The sequence below is a fragment of the Poecilia latipinna genome, unplaced genomic scaffold (assembly GCF_001443285.1).
Source record: "Poecilia latipinna isolate Pla-1442-1.1 unplaced genomic scaffold, P_latipinna-1.0 Scaffold947, whole genome shotgun sequence".
In the NCBI taxonomy this organism is placed as follows: Eukaryota; Metazoa; Chordata; class Actinopteri; order Cyprinodontiformes; family Poeciliidae; genus Poecilia; species Poecilia latipinna.
The window spans coordinates 20,953-40,804 of NW_015113563.1; the positions used below are offsets into that span (position 1 = coordinate 20,953).

General features: G+C 38.4%; 1 protein-coding gene across 2 annotated transcripts in view; it reads left to right on the plus strand.

Annotated features, from left to right (window-relative positions):
* palm2akap2 (PALM2 and AKAP2 fusion) overlaps positions 1–19,852 on the plus strand; it is an 80,519-nt gene that overhangs the window by 14,635 nt on the left and 46,032 nt on the right. For both annotated transcript variants that reach the window (XM_015049436.1, XM_015049437.1), the window contains exons 2-5: positions 4,148–4,228; positions 9,103–9,224; positions 18,275–18,389; positions 18,855–18,876. In XM_015049436.1, coding sequence (XP_014904922.1) covers positions 4,148–4,228; positions 9,103–9,224; positions 18,275–18,389; positions 18,855–18,876 — 340 coding nt within the window. The remainder of the gene's footprint in view (positions 1–4,147; positions 4,229–9,102; positions 9,225–18,274; positions 18,390–18,854; positions 18,877–19,852) is intronic.

Genomic DNA, 19,852 nt, shown 5'->3' on the forward strand with positions numbered 1-19,852 from the left:
TAATTTTCGTATTATATAAATTTATAATATGAAAATTATATAAAAAATAAGAGACACGCACACAAACATACCACCTGAGACATTATGTGCACAAAAAGCCAGTTCCTTGTGCAAATATAACTTTTTGACCTGAGATTTCAGGCTCCAGAAATGAAAACATTCCTTATTTAACAACCATGGCTAGAAGAAGGTTTTTAAATAGTCTTTCTGAAATCGAAAGGCAAGTGCATGAAACCACACACATTGTTTCGCTTATTAAGCAAGAGATTTCCAACATGGAAAAAAGAAAGCTTCGATAATTTAAAACAAAAGGTGCTATTAAAAGAATAAAATGTGGGTCCTTTTCAGTTAAAACTTGGCATGTGTGAAATTAAACTTATAAGTTTAGCAGCATTCTTGTTTGGAACACCATTTTAATCGGTCCAAGATGGTTCACCACCAGAAACCTCTCTTTGTTACAGCCTTTACTCTGAATCATCTGGTTTTCTTTGTATTTTGGGTTCATTTTTTGGGTTTTTTTTTTTCTTTTTTTTCTTTTTTTTTTTTTTGCTCTTGTTCAATTCATTTAGAGTTTTTAAAGTGAGTTAGAAATGATTCCTTCTAAATGTAACTGTAATGTTGTTTGGTTGGGTTGTTTCGTTGGTTCGGTTTGTTTGATTTAATCGCCTTGGTTGATTATTTTTGTTTCTTGCTTGGTTGGTTTAACTCATTTGTTTAGTTTGCTTCTTCTTTTAGGTTGGTTTGTTTCTCTTGTTTAGTTGGTTTGGTGGGGTGTGTGTCGGTTAGTCTGGATGAACTCTTTTTGTTTTGGTCAATTAAATTGTTTAACCAATTTGATTTCTTTTCGTTGGTGTCATTGCTGGTTTGCCTTTTCTTCTTTGGTTGGTTTGCCGGGGTGTTGGCTGGTTTAATTAACTGGTTTTAATTGATTTGTTTTGTTGGCTTAGTTGTTTGTTACTTGTTTAGTTGGTTTCATGAAGTGTTGGTTGGTTTGGTACTTTTTTACTTGGATTGTTTAATTGAGCAGTTTGCTTAGTTAGTTTATTTGGTTAAATTGATTTGTTTAACCTAGTTGGTTTTGTTCGCTTGGTTGGTTTGTTTAGATGAGTGGCTGTTTGGTTTGTTGTGACTAACTAGTTGTTTCGAATGCTTGGTTTGTATGGCTTGTTTGTTTTTTGCTGCGTTGGTTGGTTGGATGTTCGTGTGTTGGTTTGACTTGTTATAGAAAGGTTTGAAAACACAATAGAAAAATTTGACAGTGTCATGAAGATTGCTGAAACACACACACACACACACACACACACACACACACATACCTGTGACACCATGTGCACTAAAAGCCTATTTCTTGTGCAAATATAACTTTGGTTACACATTTTTGTTGATGCTGTTCTATATTTTGGGGAACTTTTAGGAACCAAAATCTTTCACAGTTCTACTACAGGAGCCAATCGAACTCAGGCCAATATGTCTTCACTCAACTATATTTAAATTTACAGAAAAGTCTACAAGCAAGGCTTTGACCTCATCTCGTCTCAATATTTTTTTCTGTCTTTCCGAACATGATGCTAAAAAATGTGCTAAAGCTGGTGCAAAGTTTTAGAGAAACAGTGTTACAAAACAGGAGTTAGAATTAGAGGTTAAACACTTAAATAACTCATCATGACCTTCTGTTTGAGCGTGTCCATCATTCTTTCACATCGTGTCGACCCTTGTGGGAAAAGTGGTGACTTCTGTTCAAGGGCCCATGCAGCAGCAGCAGCAGCAGGCCAAGTGGGGACAAAACACTGTGAGTCAGAATGTGGGAAGTCGTGAGTGTGTCACCGAGAATGTCAACATATTTTTCGGAAGAGGAGGATGTCTTTGTTTGGCAGGGGTAAACAGTGAACAGATCAGTGTTGAGGGTCTTTTTCCTGCTTCCTCAATTTGACTTTTGACACCTTTTAATCTGCCTGATAATTAATCTGTTTATGATCCAAGACAGTGATAGTTATTTGAACACAAAGAGCAGTGAAAGTTCCCAGCTACAACTGTACTGCAGATATATATATATATATATATATATATATATATATATATATTTTTTTTTTTCTGATAGTCAATCATTTATCCTTTTTTAAATCAAGGTGTCATTTAAATTTAAGTTGTGCTCATTTTTCACTTCAGAAGAAGTCCGTTCTGCCTACAGGCTGTTATCACCCATTCATATCAACAAAGCCAGCTTCATTATGCAGTTTTACTCCACATTACAAGAATGTGTGGGTGGAAGTAGCCCATTTGTCCAGTTTGTCCAGAAGAAGCTGCAACACTTCTTACTTTCATTCATTAAATTTTTCTAGTGACTTTACTAGTTTTCTTGCCTCTTACATGTTTTTGTTCAACGCAGAGCGGCGTTGTTGTATATGCTAGTCAGCTGTTTGACTACAAGATGGTTAATTCTAATGTTCTACCGTCCTTTAGCTCTTAACTTGGTCTTATAATAGCTCATTGTTACTTTGCCGATGTAGTGAGCTTTAGATCCAGCTGGCGCTCATTTTTAGCATGTGATAGTAATTTGGTATCTAAAGATTTTGGACTATTAGAAGGATAGCAAAAAACTAAAGGAAATATGCGTGTGTGTCTGCATTTGTATGTTTAGCTCAATCCTCAACCAACCACATGTTCTCAACAGTCCCCTGACATCTGTCAGCCATACCGCTGAGGCTATGACTGTACTTTACCAGCCATGGGAACTGGTGCTTTGTAGGCTCTTGTGGTGTGTGTGCATGCATGTGTGTGTGTATGTCTGTGTGTGTGCGTGTGTGTGTGCAAGAGAGACAGAAAGACAAAAATTACCTCAGTCTTGCTGCAGATATTTTTCCAGCTTGCACTAAGCTCTCAAACTGTAGCTGCTGAGTTTTTCTCCATGTTTGTAGACGTGTAGAAAATGATCACTGCAGCTCATATTTGCTCCTCCTGAGGCCTGTTTGCTAATTCTGTGGAACAAAACAAGCACACTAATCTCTCAACCATCACTGACTGCCTCAAGCTGTTGCAATGCTTACCTGCCTCTAAGATTTCACTCTTTACACAACTGGACCAATTTTTAATGCTTTATATATATTTTCTAAAAAACCATTTAGCATTTTCTGTTCCACATTTAAGATGTATTTTTGAACTGATCTTTTGTGGATATAATAAGATCAACTCATTTTTTGAAGTTTTCACCTTTAATATATTCTGATACCTAATGTTTCCTGCATAGCAACAGGAAGAATAAAACATAAATATAATAAGACGATAAAAAGGGTGAAAATTCAGGGTAACACTGAGTTGAGATAAGGCTCAAGCTAGATCTACAAGAATTGTTAATGGCTAAGAAAGCAGAAAAGAAGATGTCTATCATGGTGTAGTCGCTCCTCAAATTTGCTGCCGTTTTTATTTTTTTCCAACTTAATATGGGGATTTTCATGCCATTTTTTCCTCTATCTTCCATCTCCAAAGTCCATTCTACTCTTTCTTCTAAATTCACTATGCCTCTGCTTTGTTTTAGCCATGCTCTAACGTTTATTCACATTTGGGGGCTTTCCCTGAAAGTTATATTTAGCCGACAGGAAATGTCGTAGAAATCCTTGTTTCACTCCCACAGAAAGAGAGTGAGAGAGCTCTGTTCACATGCTTAGTATCGTATGTACTCATGCCCCAAGAAGGGTTATCCTGGAATGACTTGTGTTTATGTTTCCATGTTTTCCCTGTGCAGGCAGTTTGTACATCAGCCTCATTCATTTCTCTCCAAAGTCGAGGATCGTTTTCTTTCTTCAAGTTTAGGTTCGGCATCAGGGTCTAATCCATCATCCCTGCATTGGTCTGCGCCTTAACCCCCTCTCAAAGTTAGATAAACTCTGACCTCCAGCTATTTCGACGTATTGCTTCCTCTGGGCGAACAGTCCCATCTCATTATCGTCTGTTTCTCACAGTTCTCTCTCAAGGTTAAAATAAATACGCGCCAAATATCCTGAACCGGTTTAGTAATGCCAGCAGCCTGAAACGGAAATCATTTTTAAATGTTACAATTGAATATAAGTACATTCACCTTGTCAAATATTTAACACTCCATGTAAATAAATAATCTTTCATATTGTTTTTTTTTTTCTTTCTTACCTTTCAGGAGAAGCGGAAACGACAAACTGAAATTGATGACAAAAGAAGTCAGCTTGACGAACTGGTGCTACAGCTTCAGCATGTTAAGGTTGGTAGGTCTGTTCATGGACCTCAGAAGCTACAAAATGTGCTACGTGGTTGATAAGCTGACTTCATTCATGCCGCGCAGAATTAAGTCACCTTGGTTGATGAAATACGGTCCATACCAGCTAATTAAGTCATAATATAGAATGGCCCAGCTTATTGAATTGCTCAGTACGTCACATAATGGCCTCATAGCAACTGACTGTAGTAAGACATACAAAACCAGCCTGTTTTTGCCCTTTACCTTTAGCATTTTAACCCAATAAACTACACGTGGGCTTCACATGTTTAAAATATTTGCCTTATGTTTGACCACGTGTAACCCATATGGTTCGGCCAGATGGGTCCCACATGTGTTTCCAGTTTTGATTGCTCATACCCATTACCAGACCTTTGTCCACTTCGGACTCGCAGCATAAACCTGCATAGGATTGACTGTATTTGCTCACATTTAATCCAGAAAACCAACCAGTGTGGGTCACACACGTGTTACCCGAGTTCAATGGATAAACTCAATGCTAACTAAGACTTAAATTGGGTTTTCAATTGCGTTTTCCCATCTGAGTCCTAGCAAAACCCATGTGGTGCCCAGCTTCACATGTTGGCTGGACAAATAACTTCTTCAGTAACTTGTACCAGTTCCATCCAAATGCCCAACACTCAATTTGGCTTGTGTGCAGGCATAAAACAGCGAAGGTTGTTTTCTTATTTGAAGAGAAACCTTTTAAATCCGAGCACACCCACAAATAAAACTTCTAACACTTACTGCCAACCACAACTGGTGACCCAGCCTTTGCTTTTGATTCAGTGAACAAGTAAAAGGCATTTAAGAGTTCATCAGTGGAGGAAAAAAAAGTAGAAAAAATACGTTTAATGATTTAATTATGTGGTGTTCTTTAAATCTCTTTCTTTAAACAAAGGGTAAATGGCTGGATTTTACTCGTAAACCTAAAAAAAAGCAGCGTAAGCCTTATCAGAGAGAATCAAACTAAACTCATTTGGCACTAAGAGAATAAATACTAACAGTTAAAAGGCAAATGTAAGTAATGAAAAAATATGTTTCACAAATCTGCTGGGTTTCATTTTCTTGTGCTGCCCTGCTGCAATGTAGTTGTTTGTTTTTCCAAAAAGACTTATTTGGAAAACCCTGGAGGCTTTGCAGCTGTAGACTCACTGGGTGGGTAAGAGCATATGTGTGGTTTCTCATTATTCTGAAAACATCCATAGTAGCCAGCTTTAATATTTGCAATAAAAACACAATCCAATCACAAATTAGAGTGATAAAACAAATTTTGCATCAATGGATCCTTTGTTGAACAGGTTTGAATCCACACACTGGGATTTTTCAAGAATTTAACACCCATTTAAGGGTTATGGGAAGGAGAGACATATTGATTAAAGCCGTGCGAATTGAGATTCTAACAAGTAATTTTGCTAACAGTTGAGCTGTTCTTGAAGAAAACTGTGTCAGGTAACTTTTGTCCTATCAGATAAATGACAAATGTCTCTTTAGGTTGATAAAAAAAAATAAAAAATAAAAAAACCTTTCAGAAGTTTGAGAACCCTTACGGAAAACTCTCAAAGGTCAAAGCAGGAAAAACAGTTCAAAGAGCAAACTCAAAAGATAAACAACTGTGGAGAAACTCTGATGGCAGAGCAGAATCAGCTGAAATGAGAGGCTTTATTCTGCTGCTTGTGGATGACGGAAAAGGTCAAGAAGTTCATCAAGAGAAAACAGGCTGCTACAGAGCAATGTTTCTCTAACAAGTAGTGCTGGAAAACACGTTTTCTGTGATACTTCAAAGTCTTCTTGAAACAGTGATGTTGTTTTCCTGCTCCCTTCATAAAAGTTAGTCAAGCAGCAGTCAGTCTACTGCATGTTCTCCCTGTGCATGGTGGGTTCTCTCCGGGTACTCCGGCTTCCTCCCACATTCCAAAAACATGACTGTCAGGTTAATTGGCCTCTCTAAATTCTCCCTAGGTGTGTGTGTGTGTGTGTGTGTGCATGGTTGTTTGTCTCCGTGTTGCCCTGCGACAGACTGGCGACCTGTCCAGGGTGTACCCCGCCTCTCGCCTGGAACGTTAGCTGGAGATAGGCACCAACAACCCTCCCGACCCCACCGAGGGACAAGGGTGTAAAGAAAATGGATGGATGGATATTTCAGTATGTTTAGAAATAAGCGCTTCTGAAAGATGCATTACTTGTCCAATCTCCTAAATTACTTCAGCTTTTTACTCTACGACAATGTCATTGGGACTTGTTGTTACACCTTGACGTAAATAAAAACATCACAGATTAAACTGTATCTCCGTCTCTTGTCTATGCGCAAGCTAGTATTAGCATTGCAGCACAGCAAGACAAAACAAGAAGCTAGAAGAGTAGCAGTTTAAATTGAAACACAACGGTGTGACTTATCAACTCGTGTGTGTCAATTGGCATTTTAAGCTCACATTAGAAGCAACATACTGAAACGTGTTGTGACAGGTAATCCAAACATAAGAGTTTCATTCCTTATTTTTTATCATCTTGTAATCAGCTATGCTAAATTCCATCTGTATATGTCTGAAAGTCTCTGTGTGGAATAGTCGGTGACCGGAGACCTTCCCAGGGTGTCCCCCTGTCTTTTATCTATTGATCCCTGATTAGCCACTGGACGTAAGCACTGCCCTGCCAGGCTTGGAAGGTGCAGAAAAAGGAAGTTTTGATTATATTTGCTGGTGATCTTAAAATAGACAGGCCTGTAAAAATGTTATTGAATAAAATAACTGATGAGTAAGCTGAAGTACAAGCAGTGTAGGATTTCCAAATAGATGTGGTTTTGACTACAGTTTCCAATCTCATAGATCAGTAACATCATAGTAAATCAGGATCGGTGAGGACATTTTGTAAACTGCAGTTTGCAAAATGATGACGAAATGCTTAGCCTAAATCAGAATTTTACACATTTCAAGCTTAAATACTTTTTGATGAAGGTTTAAAATTTAGAAAAAGGAAACTGGATTTGCTCTACCAAAGCACTCCGACCTCTAATGACCAAAGCCACTGTCCTGCTCTTTTTAGAAATCTTACTTACTGCCTCAATGTGCGTGAACTCCCGATGTAATCAACATCTGGTAACACAGTCGCATTTTATGGCCATTACCCCTGAGTGCCACACAGCCAGGCACCATGAAGAAAGCTTTGTTGGGCGTTCTCCAGAGACGCAGCGGGCCTGGGAGAGGAAATGGGAACTGGAGCCCAGAGAGTTTGATAAGGACCTCAAGGCTGCACGCTCCAAATCCTTCAGAAAGGAGGCGTTGATCTGAGTCTTGGACCGTGTAAACATATTACTAATTCCAAAGCTAAGTTTAACCACAACCAGCACTTTAAGACTGGGTTCCCATCAAACACTGTAGATTTCACACACGTCTTGTGTGTGAAGTCTGCACATGAATTTAGATCTCACGGTATTTTCACCGAAGATAACGTCTTAATGTCTTCTTAATATCTGAAGATAGCCCAATTATCCAGAGTGTAAAGTTTCCTGCAAGTCAGCTTGACATGATCCTTAAAGTTCACTACTTACTGGATTTCTCCTGAAAGATATATCTGATTATACACATTCTAAATACATTTTGGTGAGAACCCTGCGCATAGATCCTCAAAACCACAAATAATTAGAATGGATTTCAGGTTTCCGATGAGCGACTCATGCAACGTGCCGACGTGAGCAGCCGCATTCTGGTGGCAGATGGTTAAATGCTTTCTAAGTGTTTGTGCAGCTCCTCGCACTTTTAACGTTAAGCTCCCAGATCTACAGTCAAGCAACGGACTGAGCGTAAACAGCCAAAGGTGAAGCAGAGTGTTCACGCTCGACTCTGTTGTGGCAACAAACGAAGCCGTACAGGCAGATGGAGACGTTAGTCACATAAACACAGCTTCAGAGGCTCCTATAAAGGACTCCCACCAACCTCTGTGGGTGAGAAGACTGGCAACTCAACTCTGTGGTCTTTGTATATTAAATGCTCCATGAACCAAACAAACTTTGTTCTACGATTTACTGTAATGCCTAATTAACATAGTAAATCAAATTAATTTAAACACTGCAGAGGTGGACGGAAACAGGGAACAGATAAAGCTGTAAACAGATTTAACATTTAAGTACGGTAAACCTTAATGGAAAACTTTTTTTTTTTTCTTCAAGGGAATTTTCTGCCGTCATTATTTTAACTCTGTTATTTCCATTGCAGGAACCGGCGCCAAAACGGATACTAATAGTTATTTATCCCCAAAAAATCTATATACATTTTGAGACTTCCCTGAAGCTTCGGGGTGGAGCTCTGTGGATGGCATGTGCATTTCCACAGGTTTAATATCCCCAACATTTTGCTGCCGTCATCTGCGGCATTTTACAATTTAAACAGCTAAAGTTTTGGTTTTCACACCCAACATTCACGCTCACTTCCTTATGCCGAAGATTGCAATTTTCTAGTGGTTTCATAGTAATTTATTTGGAAGGTCACACCAAAATGATTTGAAATGTTATTTACATAGAGCTACCTATAAATACTAAGGGGTGTTAGAGGTAATTCTGTCATGTTTTATGGTGTTTTAGTTCAGGTTTGCAAATAAAAACAATGGAAATTGATCCCCCCACCCCCAAAAAACAAAAAAAACACAGGTTCCTCTTTTGGGGCGTGACATTTCACCTTTTGTCTGTTAAATGGTATCCTTGCAGTCTACTGTGATTTCAATTATGTTTCAGAAAGTAACCTCTGTGACAAAGTCATAGCTTCATGTCATTCGTTTAAAATTCAAAACAGAGAGCTAATACAACTGGTTTTGTGTTGACACCTAAATCTCCCTTATTTTACTGTTTATTTCTGCGTCGTCTGCAGTCCAAAGCAATGCGGGAGCGATGGCTTCTCCAGGGAATGGGCGCAGAGGAAGAGGCTGCACGGCGGAAACAGCTGGAACACGACGAAGAACAAGGGAAGAAGCTCGAAGACATGATACAAAGGTAACACGCTGTTGCTGTTTGGATTTGGGTTGGTTTTTTTTTTCCCTCATGCTCGTCTTGGCTCGTTCAAAAGTTACACTTCATCACAGAATAGACTGTTGCAGGTTTGCAGCGAGAACGTTGTCACACTTCAAGACAATCTGACTCTGAACGGATGTTTGTACCGGTAAATTAAAGCTGCCACATCTGGTAAACATGCTGTTGCTCTGTAACAAAAGCTTTTGACCGATTTATTATAGATTCATGCAGATCTCATAATCTATTTGGATTCCCTTTGTGACTTTGTAGTTTGTTGTTTGTTAGTTTTATTTTATTTTATTTTATTTTTTTACATTTTATTCATGTTCTAACCAAAATAGATTATCTATCAAAGACAAAACATCAACTGCAGCATCCGTCTTATCTGATGCTCATTATTGACGCGAGCGAGAACATGTGAAATGTCGATGGAAAATTATAAGGAGAGCAGCTGAAAAGCAGGGTGTAGCTCTGAAAGGGAGGCATGACAGATACCGAGAGAAATAAAATAGGAAAAAAAAGGGAATGAGTGATGTGATCCTGCATGAATTTCCCTTGTTTGTGACTTTGGGAGGAGCTTCCTGATTCCCACTTAGCATTGCTGCAAGACAGTCACTTATTCCCTGGGGAAGTTTATGGCATGAGATCATGCTATGAATAAAGTGCCAGCACCACACTAGGTTTGAGATTTAGATTGTGCTGAAGCAGAGGCAGACTGATTTAAAAGAAAAGAGTCTGCAGTTATATTCTCTGAAATCAGATGGGGTTTTTTGTGGAGCTTGCAGCTTTTATAAACAGAAAATGAAGTTTTAGTAAAAATAGAGGATTTTCTTCACCAAATCTTATACTTAAACTTATTAAAAAATTACTATTTACCCTTTTTCAGTATTTTTTCACAGCTCCATTCAGGCTAGTTTCCTTAAAAATAAATATCGAATTAAAATCCTCTTTGAATTCAGGTGCATATGTTGCCTTGAAGTGATTTTGATAAGAAACTTTTTTTTTTTCAAAATCTTTGTGAAATTCACTGAATAATCTTTAAAAAAAAAAATCCCATGTTTCTGAGTGAAGCAAATAAAATCGGTAAACCCAAACTTGTGTAAATGCCTAACAGTTTTAACATGACATAGATCTAACCAGCTATAGCCTCAATGTCATCAGGAGTAAAGCAACTCCTGATGGAATCACAGCGGCTTTTTACAGTAGAAGAAGAATGAATGGTGAGATTAGAGCAGACCCAGATGTTCTGGACCAGTCTGCCATCATTGGCTCACACTCCAACTCCAACTCCTCATCTGTCACTTCAGTGCATGAAAGAGACTCTGTTGACTGCTGTGGATTATCACTTGCTCTGCAATAACATCAACATAAGACGCTGTCAGGAACACGGAGCCAATAGTCGATCTGGTGTAAACAGCACAGCAGTGAATGGTCAAAGAGCGAGCATTGTGGCGCTCCAGTGCAGTTGTTCATATGAATCACTTCGTTCAGCTGCTGTTGGACAGAACCGCTTTCTGACACCCTTTTAAACATATTGCTCTTCCTGGTTGTAATTACTTTGCAAAAGCCAATTAAGCTTTTAATCGCACAGCTTGTTTTATTTTTATTTTTAGTTTCTGCAGCAGGCCTGAGACACACTGAAAGAGGACAGAAATAACAGTGACACTCTGCAATAAAACAACTGTGATTTCAGCCTGAACAAGCTTCAAAAAAGGGACTGGAGTCAGTTTCAAACCCCAGTATGAGGCGCCAGAATAAATCCTGACTGTACTGCTTTCACCAGACAGCAGTGAGTTTTGACCGAATCTAGATACAGCATTCAGTCCAGGTCTTGTAATGTCAGATTTCCAGACATCTTGGTTTTTTCGTGAACCAGGATAACCGATTTTGTTAGAAAGACGAGTTCAGATTAGGGATGCAAACAATGAAGCGACTTACATTTACTTGGTTTGTTTTTAGCTAAGGAGTTCCAACCGATTAAGTAAAAACGTCCACTTAGTTGTAGTTTGGCCGCCATCCAGAAGAGGGCGCCGCTGGTCGTCTTTAAGAGGAGCCAGTTGACTTGCGGACTACTTGACCAGAACGGGAAGGAGAAACGTCACTTTAATGCAGATCTCTTTTGAAACCCTCAAAAGAGATGAACTGAGGTTCATCTTTTATTTTTCTATTCAGCAACTTAAGAATAAGTTGCAGAATAGAGGTTCCTGTTTTGTTATGTTTTATAAATATATCTAAGTTTAATAATATGAGAAAACCACCCAATTCTGTTTATTTAGTCAATACTTAATACAGCGGACACAAAGGAATGTTGTTGTTTTTTTTTTTTTTTAATTCAACATATTCTGAACTTTTCATTCAAGAGATCTCAGGTTTTTAAGAAAATGTCTGCTTAGCATTAGCCAATTGAATAGATCAATTAACTTTAGATTAAGTCATTAATCCATAACCTGGATCCCTTATTCGGATGTGTGAGGTTAAAATTATTCATCCACTAAAGATCACAGAAAACTTGTGTGGAAGTCTAAAGAGTTTTTTATTTGCTACTTGAACGTGTGACCCCTTTGCAATAATGACAATCCGTTAAGAAGTTGAAATAATATCCCAATTTCTTGTGCCTAGATAAAAAAATAGTGGAATTACTTAGCAAAAAGAGCAGAAGGTGTTCTGTTAATTTGAAAGCTTCCCCTCGTTCATTTCTTTAGGATTTGGATTCGGAGACGACATTAAAAAAAAGTATCAAAGGACAAGGTAAGGAAACTCAGAACAGGACAAAAAAGGCGATTAGATGAAGTGCAAAGAAGAACTGAAGGATTTTTGATTCTTGAGTATCTGTAATTTACTGCCTTCACCTCAGGTGGGAAAAGAATGCTGAGAAATTCGACACTTTGTCATTGGTCTGATGACTTTGTGTGAAGGTGGGACATATTTCTGTGTATATGTTTGAACAGGAGAGGACAGAGGGAGGCGAGCACGTGTTAGCATGTGAGTGTGTGTATGTGTATGCACATTTTAAACGGAGGGTGTGTCGTCTATATTTACTCGCTGTGGGACACCGTCCCAGAATATCCTGCAAGAGGGGGATCTGGAGTCTTTCCACTGCTGAGAGGGACAGAGGTGAACTGTTGGGGCTCACGAGTGAATTATCTCAACACGCTGGAGCACGTGAGAGAGAGAGAGAGAGAGAGAGAGAGAGAGAGAGAGATAAATATGGTGTGATCAAGTTTAAAGCCTGGATTTCTGTGATGAAAAGCACACACACTTCCATTCCCCTACATCAAAGAAAAGTTTCTGAAATACGGTCTCAGTCCAGACGCCCTGTTCATCCTTGCTGGTTGTGTTCTAATGCAACATGCACCGGTGGACACTTCAGTTAGAATGCAAGAGACAAAGACAGCGGAGTTGGGTTTTATGGATGCCTTGTAGTTTTTTTTTTTTTTTTTTCTAGTTTTCGAAGTGGAACAGCTGTGTGTGTCTTCAGAGAGCAACTGAGCTACTGAGCTAGAAGTGAACAAACGTCCCTTCAGAATATTCGCTGGAATGTAAAAACTTAATGAAAAACATGTTGTTAAAAACAAACAAAAAAAAAAATCCCTCCAAAACATCTGGAGAACAACGACGGCTTTATGCGCCGTCAGCCTTAAACTACAAATCACATTAAGAAATATTATCCTTTTTTCATATAATGCCTTGCAAAGGTATTTAAATTCCTTGAACTTTTCAACCTTTTGTATGTAGCCACAAAGTTCTGTGTCTTTTTTGGATTTTTTTTTTTTTTTTTTTTGACAGACTGACACAAAGTAGTGCACAAATGTAGGGTAAAAGGAAAACGTTTTTACTTGTTTTATGAATAAAAACCTGAAATGTGCACGTATCTGTGCTCTGTCCCCTTTATCCTAGCTATACAGTTGAAGGAGGTGGATACTTTGGCAAAGCACTGTACTTAACTACTGAAACTGACAGGGAGGAGACGAGCACAGACAGAGAGATAACAGAAGACATTTCAATGTGTGGAGAAGACGATTCCAACTCTGCAGAGACGCACAAAGGGTCTGAATAAAAGCGTGTAGCTGCAGCCGTTGTGGTTTTACAGACTGGGATAAGTAAACACAGAGAGGGATATTTAGCAGAGGAAGGTCTTTTCACAGGGTGGCACTGACCCATGCCTGCCCACACCATGCCGCTTTTGGATTATGGCTCGTTTTATGTCGCAGTAGACGGCTTTGTGCAGATGTCGCCATCATTGTGAGGGATCGGTGTGGTTTCCGTTCCGTGCACGCATCTGCCTCAGATGGTCCGGTTATATTTTACCGCTCTATTTAAAGCAAGAGCAATGCGGCAAGGGGAGGCCTTTGTGTGCTTATTTACACCGACGGTGCACGTATCAAAATTAACTGTGGGTCTGCGGTATGTAATTAATACACCCTGACCCACTTTTCACACGCTTTCATCCGTGTTTAATATAGTTGCGTAACCAAACATTATTGTTTATATGTGTAATCATAGTCATCCTGACGTTCCCCAGTGAACCCCTGGCCTCCTCTCATTGCAGATCAATGCTGTTGCATCTTATCTTATTGCAGCTATCAATAAATTACCAGACCAGAAAACCTTTTAGTTCTGAACTAAACACAGGAGATCTTTGTGCAGCAAGCTTCACACATTGCAGCAAGCTCAGTGAGATGCCCTATTACATAATCCTTGCAGAATTTTCTTTTTCGCTTCAGAAAGGTAGCTGTAGTTTTTCCAGGTGTGGGAAAGTGTGATGCATTTTGGATGCCTGCGCAGAGGTCCAGCTCTGAGCTCTGAGCAGACGGAATGTGCCTACTCATTTTGCTGCTGTTGCCAGCATTTCACTACGCAATACTGTTTATCCTCAACATGTACCAACGAGCTAATGTAATCACGTTAGGGTGTTTTTTGTTGTTGCTGCTTTTTAATCAAGCCTAAGGAGGTGACCTTCTTGCAAACAGGAGACGAAGACCTTGCAGACCTTTAAAAACCTAGAGGTCTGCAAAGTCACTGATTGAACTGATACATGTATGTGTGTGTGCTTTTAGAAAATGTTCCCCCAATCCAGGCAGTCCACTTTTATTCCACACTGCCGCTTGGTAAATATTTGCTTTTGTTGGTTTACTTTCCTAACCTGAATTCGTGCCTCTATGGAAGATGAGATCAATTTTTTACTAAAGCTACAACGCCCTCTATGGGCAATTGCACTTTTGGTAACTACATAAATCAAAAATTTAAAAAAGCCTTAAAATGAATTGCTCTTTTAACACAAAAGCATAATCTTATTATGAAAAATTTACTGTGGATATTTTTACTTTTTTTTATTTTTGCTACCTCGCTGATGATCTTTTGTCCTCATCCAGCCTTGATTTTTTTTCTGCATCTCTACTTTTTGTTTTGTTTTTAGCTTTTGATTTATTGCCCAGTCTGAAGATTTGGGTAAATTTGCATGAGCAGATTTTTCTCATAGATTTCTAGACCTACGTTTGAGGACCCTTAGTATTTTTTGTTTACACAAACAAAGAAAAAGTGTCAAATATGTGTCAAACCTTTTTTTTTTAATCTCTAATTGGTGCAGAATAAAACAGTCCTGGTGAGACTAGTCTTTATGTTAAAGTTTTTATTTTTAAGCTTGTCTATAGAAGGCGCTCCCAATGACAAGAAAACATTGAAATTATTTGTTTTGTTTACACAAATAAAACTTTCTCTAGATGGTTTTTAGTTTTAGCTTTACATCCTACTGATACCACCTGAAAGCAACTCATGCCAAACACTCTGTGAGAGAATATGTTGAAGCCAAAGATCAATTTCTGAATGCTGCATCGTTTCAACTTAAAAGTCTCCCACCAAAATGAAGGGACCCTTTTTAGAGCAGCATAAAATCCATTATAAACATCCTGGTTTCAAATTCTTTTCATCATTAAACTAAACTCTTGTTGTTTATGGTATACTTTATTTATTTTTTTTCTGTTTATAAATAGAGAAATAATTAAATCTAGATTCATTTTCCCATGAAAGATGCAGAGGATGAAACGACGTTTGAGAAAATTGCTCTTGTTTGCAGCATTCCCATATTTTGCGCTGTGCAGGGATTTGTTTAACATCTACTAGCATAATATTTGCTTGAAATTGTCTTTTCAGCTGTGTTGCATTACATTTACATTTTTACATTTTTAATTAAAAACAGTCTGACACCGAGTTGTTGAAAGGAATAAATCAACTGTACTCATCTTCTTAAGGAAACATTTTGAGAAAGCACTTTCATTGACCCAATTTCAGAATGCATTGTGTATTATTTTTAAAGTCCTGTCCTTCCTCCTCTGGATCCTTTGAACGTTAAACAATGGGATGGATAAAGTCTGTAGACGGGGAGAGAAAGCTTTGTGTGTGAATGTAAGGCCATGATGCTAACTTTAAAAAAAAATTAAAAAAAAAGAACAGTCTCCCAGAAACTGTTAGGCTGATTTTTTCATTCAAAAAACAGTTTTTTCTTTCTGTTTAGGCTTACTGTCACGTCAGAATACCCGGTTTAAACCGTCAGATCTAAACTCGGATAAAAGGATGCAGCTGTTTAAAAACAAATTTTGCAGCCACTCATACGGGCAAGCCAAATGTCTTCTGGAGAAAAGCTGAACGCTCTGGTGAGGTAAAGACTGACGTATGTGGCCACATTGAGACGGTGAACTTTCAAACCCAAGAACTGTCAAACAAAATGCTGGTGGCATCGTACGGTGGTAGCAGTGAATTGCACAAATTTGAAAAAAAGAATAAAGGACCCGCACCACAGAGAATATAATTAATAACTGTATCATGTATTACTTGTTTATCTCGTTGTATCGCTGTCTCACCCTGTGGACACACACACACACACACACACACACACACACACATGAAACCAGATGTGCGGCTCGTCCTTCGTATACGACATAGAAAGCGGCTGCTGGCTTCTCAGGCGTAAACATGGCAACTGGGTGGGCTGTAGTTCGGAAACAGGGCGGGTACGGCGGCAAGTGTGGTCTCTTTCTGGATTATTAGGAAGCCTCGTGGAAATGGGGTCTCCGTTTACTGTTCTAAACACTAGATGGCGCCAAATCAGCGCCTCGGGAATTCCAACGAGTCTCTGACTGTAGACATAAAATAATTTAAAGACGCTACTGAAAGATGAGACTTAAATAACATAAACACATTTAATCTAATCTAATAGTCAGATGGATTATTGAGATAAATGTTCTTGGCTTTAGATTTTAACTGTTCCTTCCAGCTGACAGTTAAAATTCAATTCTAATTCATTTTTTTTATGTTATAAACACATAAGGTCCCACAGGCAGTGAGACTGAGTGCATCAGCAAAAGAGTTTTGCAGTCATATTAAATAAACAAAAATGTGTGTTTGATGAGGCAGTTACTGTTTTGTTTTTGTTTTTTTTAAACAAATGGGAGAATTGGGAAGAAATTGTGCACATAGCAGAGGGAGTGATGTGCATTAATTATTTGGCAGAAGAATAACTCATTGTAAATGCATTTACAGAGATTTCAATTGGACCTCTGCATCCAGTTTAAGGCAATTTATATTGTGTGAAATCCACAAGCTCTGAGCATCTAAACACACAAGGGGGAATTTGGACACACCCCGCAAATCGTTCAGCCACTTTTAAATATTTTTGCCATAACAGAACAAAAGACTTCAATGTATTTTTGTAGAAAAGCATTTTTCAAAAGTTTTCAAAAAGAGAAATATCTGAAAAGTGGGTGCCCACTTTTAGTCAGACCCCCAAAGTTTCTAGAAATGCGTGAAATCTGTGGCTGAAATGTGACCAAAAAGAAAGCTTGAAGAGACATGAATACTTTTATAAGTTCCTCTATTCAGAACAAAATCCACATGTGGGAATAAATGATAAAGCATCCGACCCCCGCAGGTCAGAACACAGCTAATAACAATCTTCAGAGTTATGGTTGCTGTCTTGTTCAATGATATGTTTGTTAAAGTCCTTTCAGTAAGCAAGGACAATTTAAAGTGCCTTTTGTTTAGACGGATCCTTACATTTCTCATTTTAGATGACCCTGACCCACCCTACAATAAACTAATTGTTCTTCTTCAAACAATACTTTAAAGAGGCAAAGAGATATTTTTTGGTTCAGAACAATTCTGTGTAAGTAGAGAGAAAAAAAAAACAAACTTATTTGCATCCAATGGAAATTTGACATTACATCTTGAAAGCGTCGCTGCTGCCACAATGACGTATGCAGTTTTCTCATGTGCATGCCTGGTACACGAGGGAAGTATTTTGACCATGAGCACAAATGTAACAGGATAATTGGTTCCTGTGTAATTTCATAGGAACATCCACAAATCTAACAGAACATCGTCATCCTCACCGCTCCCCAGATAACTTATTGAATTCCCACCGAAGTTCAGACTTGAACAAGGTCAGCTTATTACCGTAAGTCTAATAATTTTAGCAATGTGTTTTGGGTAAAATGTCCCTCTGATAAATCAGTGCTGTCATAACCCCAAACACTCTCTTCTTCATCCTCATAGATTATCTAAATTAAGAGTGAGACTGCCTCTTACTGTGGAATTGTCTTGAACACTTTTACCTTTCGCATACACACATTCTCACACACTCTGACCTCACAAATACCGCATTTCCCCCGAGGGACATAATCTGAAGCAAGGGAACAAGCCGTGGTCCTCCTCCCAGAGAACTTCCTAGTATTGTTGTTACGTCCATCTCTTAAAAATCTCAGAGCATGGAGTGGGCATGCTTTGGTATGAACACAGCCTTGTTTATGATGCAGTTTGGAGAATTGTGAAGATGTGTAAAAATCGTCAAGGTTTAGGGGGTAAAAAAAAAAAAAAAAGGCCAGGAAACTGATTCTTCTTGAAGTCAGAACAGTGATATTGTAGCTCAGTCCTCGGCTACATTACAGTTTGAGAGATGTTTTCTGATGTACATGTCACTGTTATCTAATTTTCACCTGTACAGACATCAACCTTTTCGTGGGATTTTTGTCTGCTTGCAGGTTGGAGTCGGAGATTGGTGCACTTGAGAGTGAAGAGTCTCAAATTTCTGCCAAAGAGCAAGTTCTTCGCGAGCGTCTGAAAGAGACGGAGCGCTCCATAGAAGACCTGCAAAAGGTAAAAAATAAAAAATAAATCCGTAAAGCCTTAAAAATGTAGTAACTTGTGGCATTTAATTGAAAGGTCTGAAAACAATGAAATTACCTGACTAGTGCTGTACTCTGGCATTAAAATAAATGTCAGCTGCCCACAAATTATAGTTTTTAGTTTATTCTAAATCTGTTTTTTGGTATTTTTGCTGACAATGTGGTTTCTCGGAGAAAGGTTTCAATCTAAGCGCTTCTTGTTTTTTTTATATTTAATCTGTTGTGCTCCGTTGGCTAATTTGAAATACTAATGCTCATCAAAACAATGAAGCAACCTCATTAACCTGAAAGTACAAATAATGTGAATATCACTAAGATATCAGTCACACTAATAAACTGCTGGAGATCAGTTAGAGATCAAAACAGACTAGATTCATATTCTGTTGGCCTGCTCTGCTGCAACAGCTTGAATAGATTTTGTCTCGTCTCTTTGCAGAGTCTGATGACCCAGGATAAAGGTAAGACAAATGAAAAATACACACGCGAAAATGCTCACATAACATGAGGCCAGGTCTCCTGTAATACTCACACGATGCCTCTTTTGTTTTTACACTGAACTAAAATTGCATCCTGGCATTAAAAATAACCGTTGATGATCTTTACAAGCTGTTATGGGAGGTTTTCTGGGGCACAGAAAGGACGCAACCAGATCACTAGTACCTAATTTTTTTTCTTTTAGAATATATATATATATATACAGGTGCTGGTCATAAAATTAGAATATTGTGATAAAGTTCATTATTTTCCTTAATGTCATAATAAAAATTAAATTGTCATATATTTTAGATTCATTGCACACCAACTGAAATATTTCTGGTCTTTTATTGTTTTAATACTGATAAGTTTGGCATACAGCTCATGAAAACCCAAAATCCCTGTCTCAAAAAATTAGAATATTATGAAAAGGTTCTCTGAACGAGCAATAAAAATAATCATCTGAATCAACAAAGTAACTCTAAACACCTGAAAAAGATTCCTGAGGCCTTTAAAAACTCCCAGCCTGGTTCATTACTCAAAACCGCAATCATGGGTCAGACTGCTGACCTGACTGCTGTCCAGAAGGCCATCACTGACATCCTCAAGCAAGAGGGTGAGAAACAGAAAGAAATTTCTGAACGAATCGGCTGTTCCTAGAGTGTTGTATCAAGGCACGTCAGTGGGAAGTCAGTAGGAAGGAAAAAGTGTGGCAGAAAACGCTACACAACGAGAAGAGGTGACCGGACCCTGAGGAAGATTGTGGAGAAGGGCCGATCTAATCAAATATTTCAGTTGGTGTGCAATGAATCTAAAATATATGACAATTTAATTTTTATCATGACATTATGGAAAATAATGAACTTTATCACAATATTCTAATTTTATGACCAGCACCTGTAGATATAGAAGGGAAATCTAGACCAGAGGTTCCCAAACTGTGGGGCGCGCCCCCTAGGG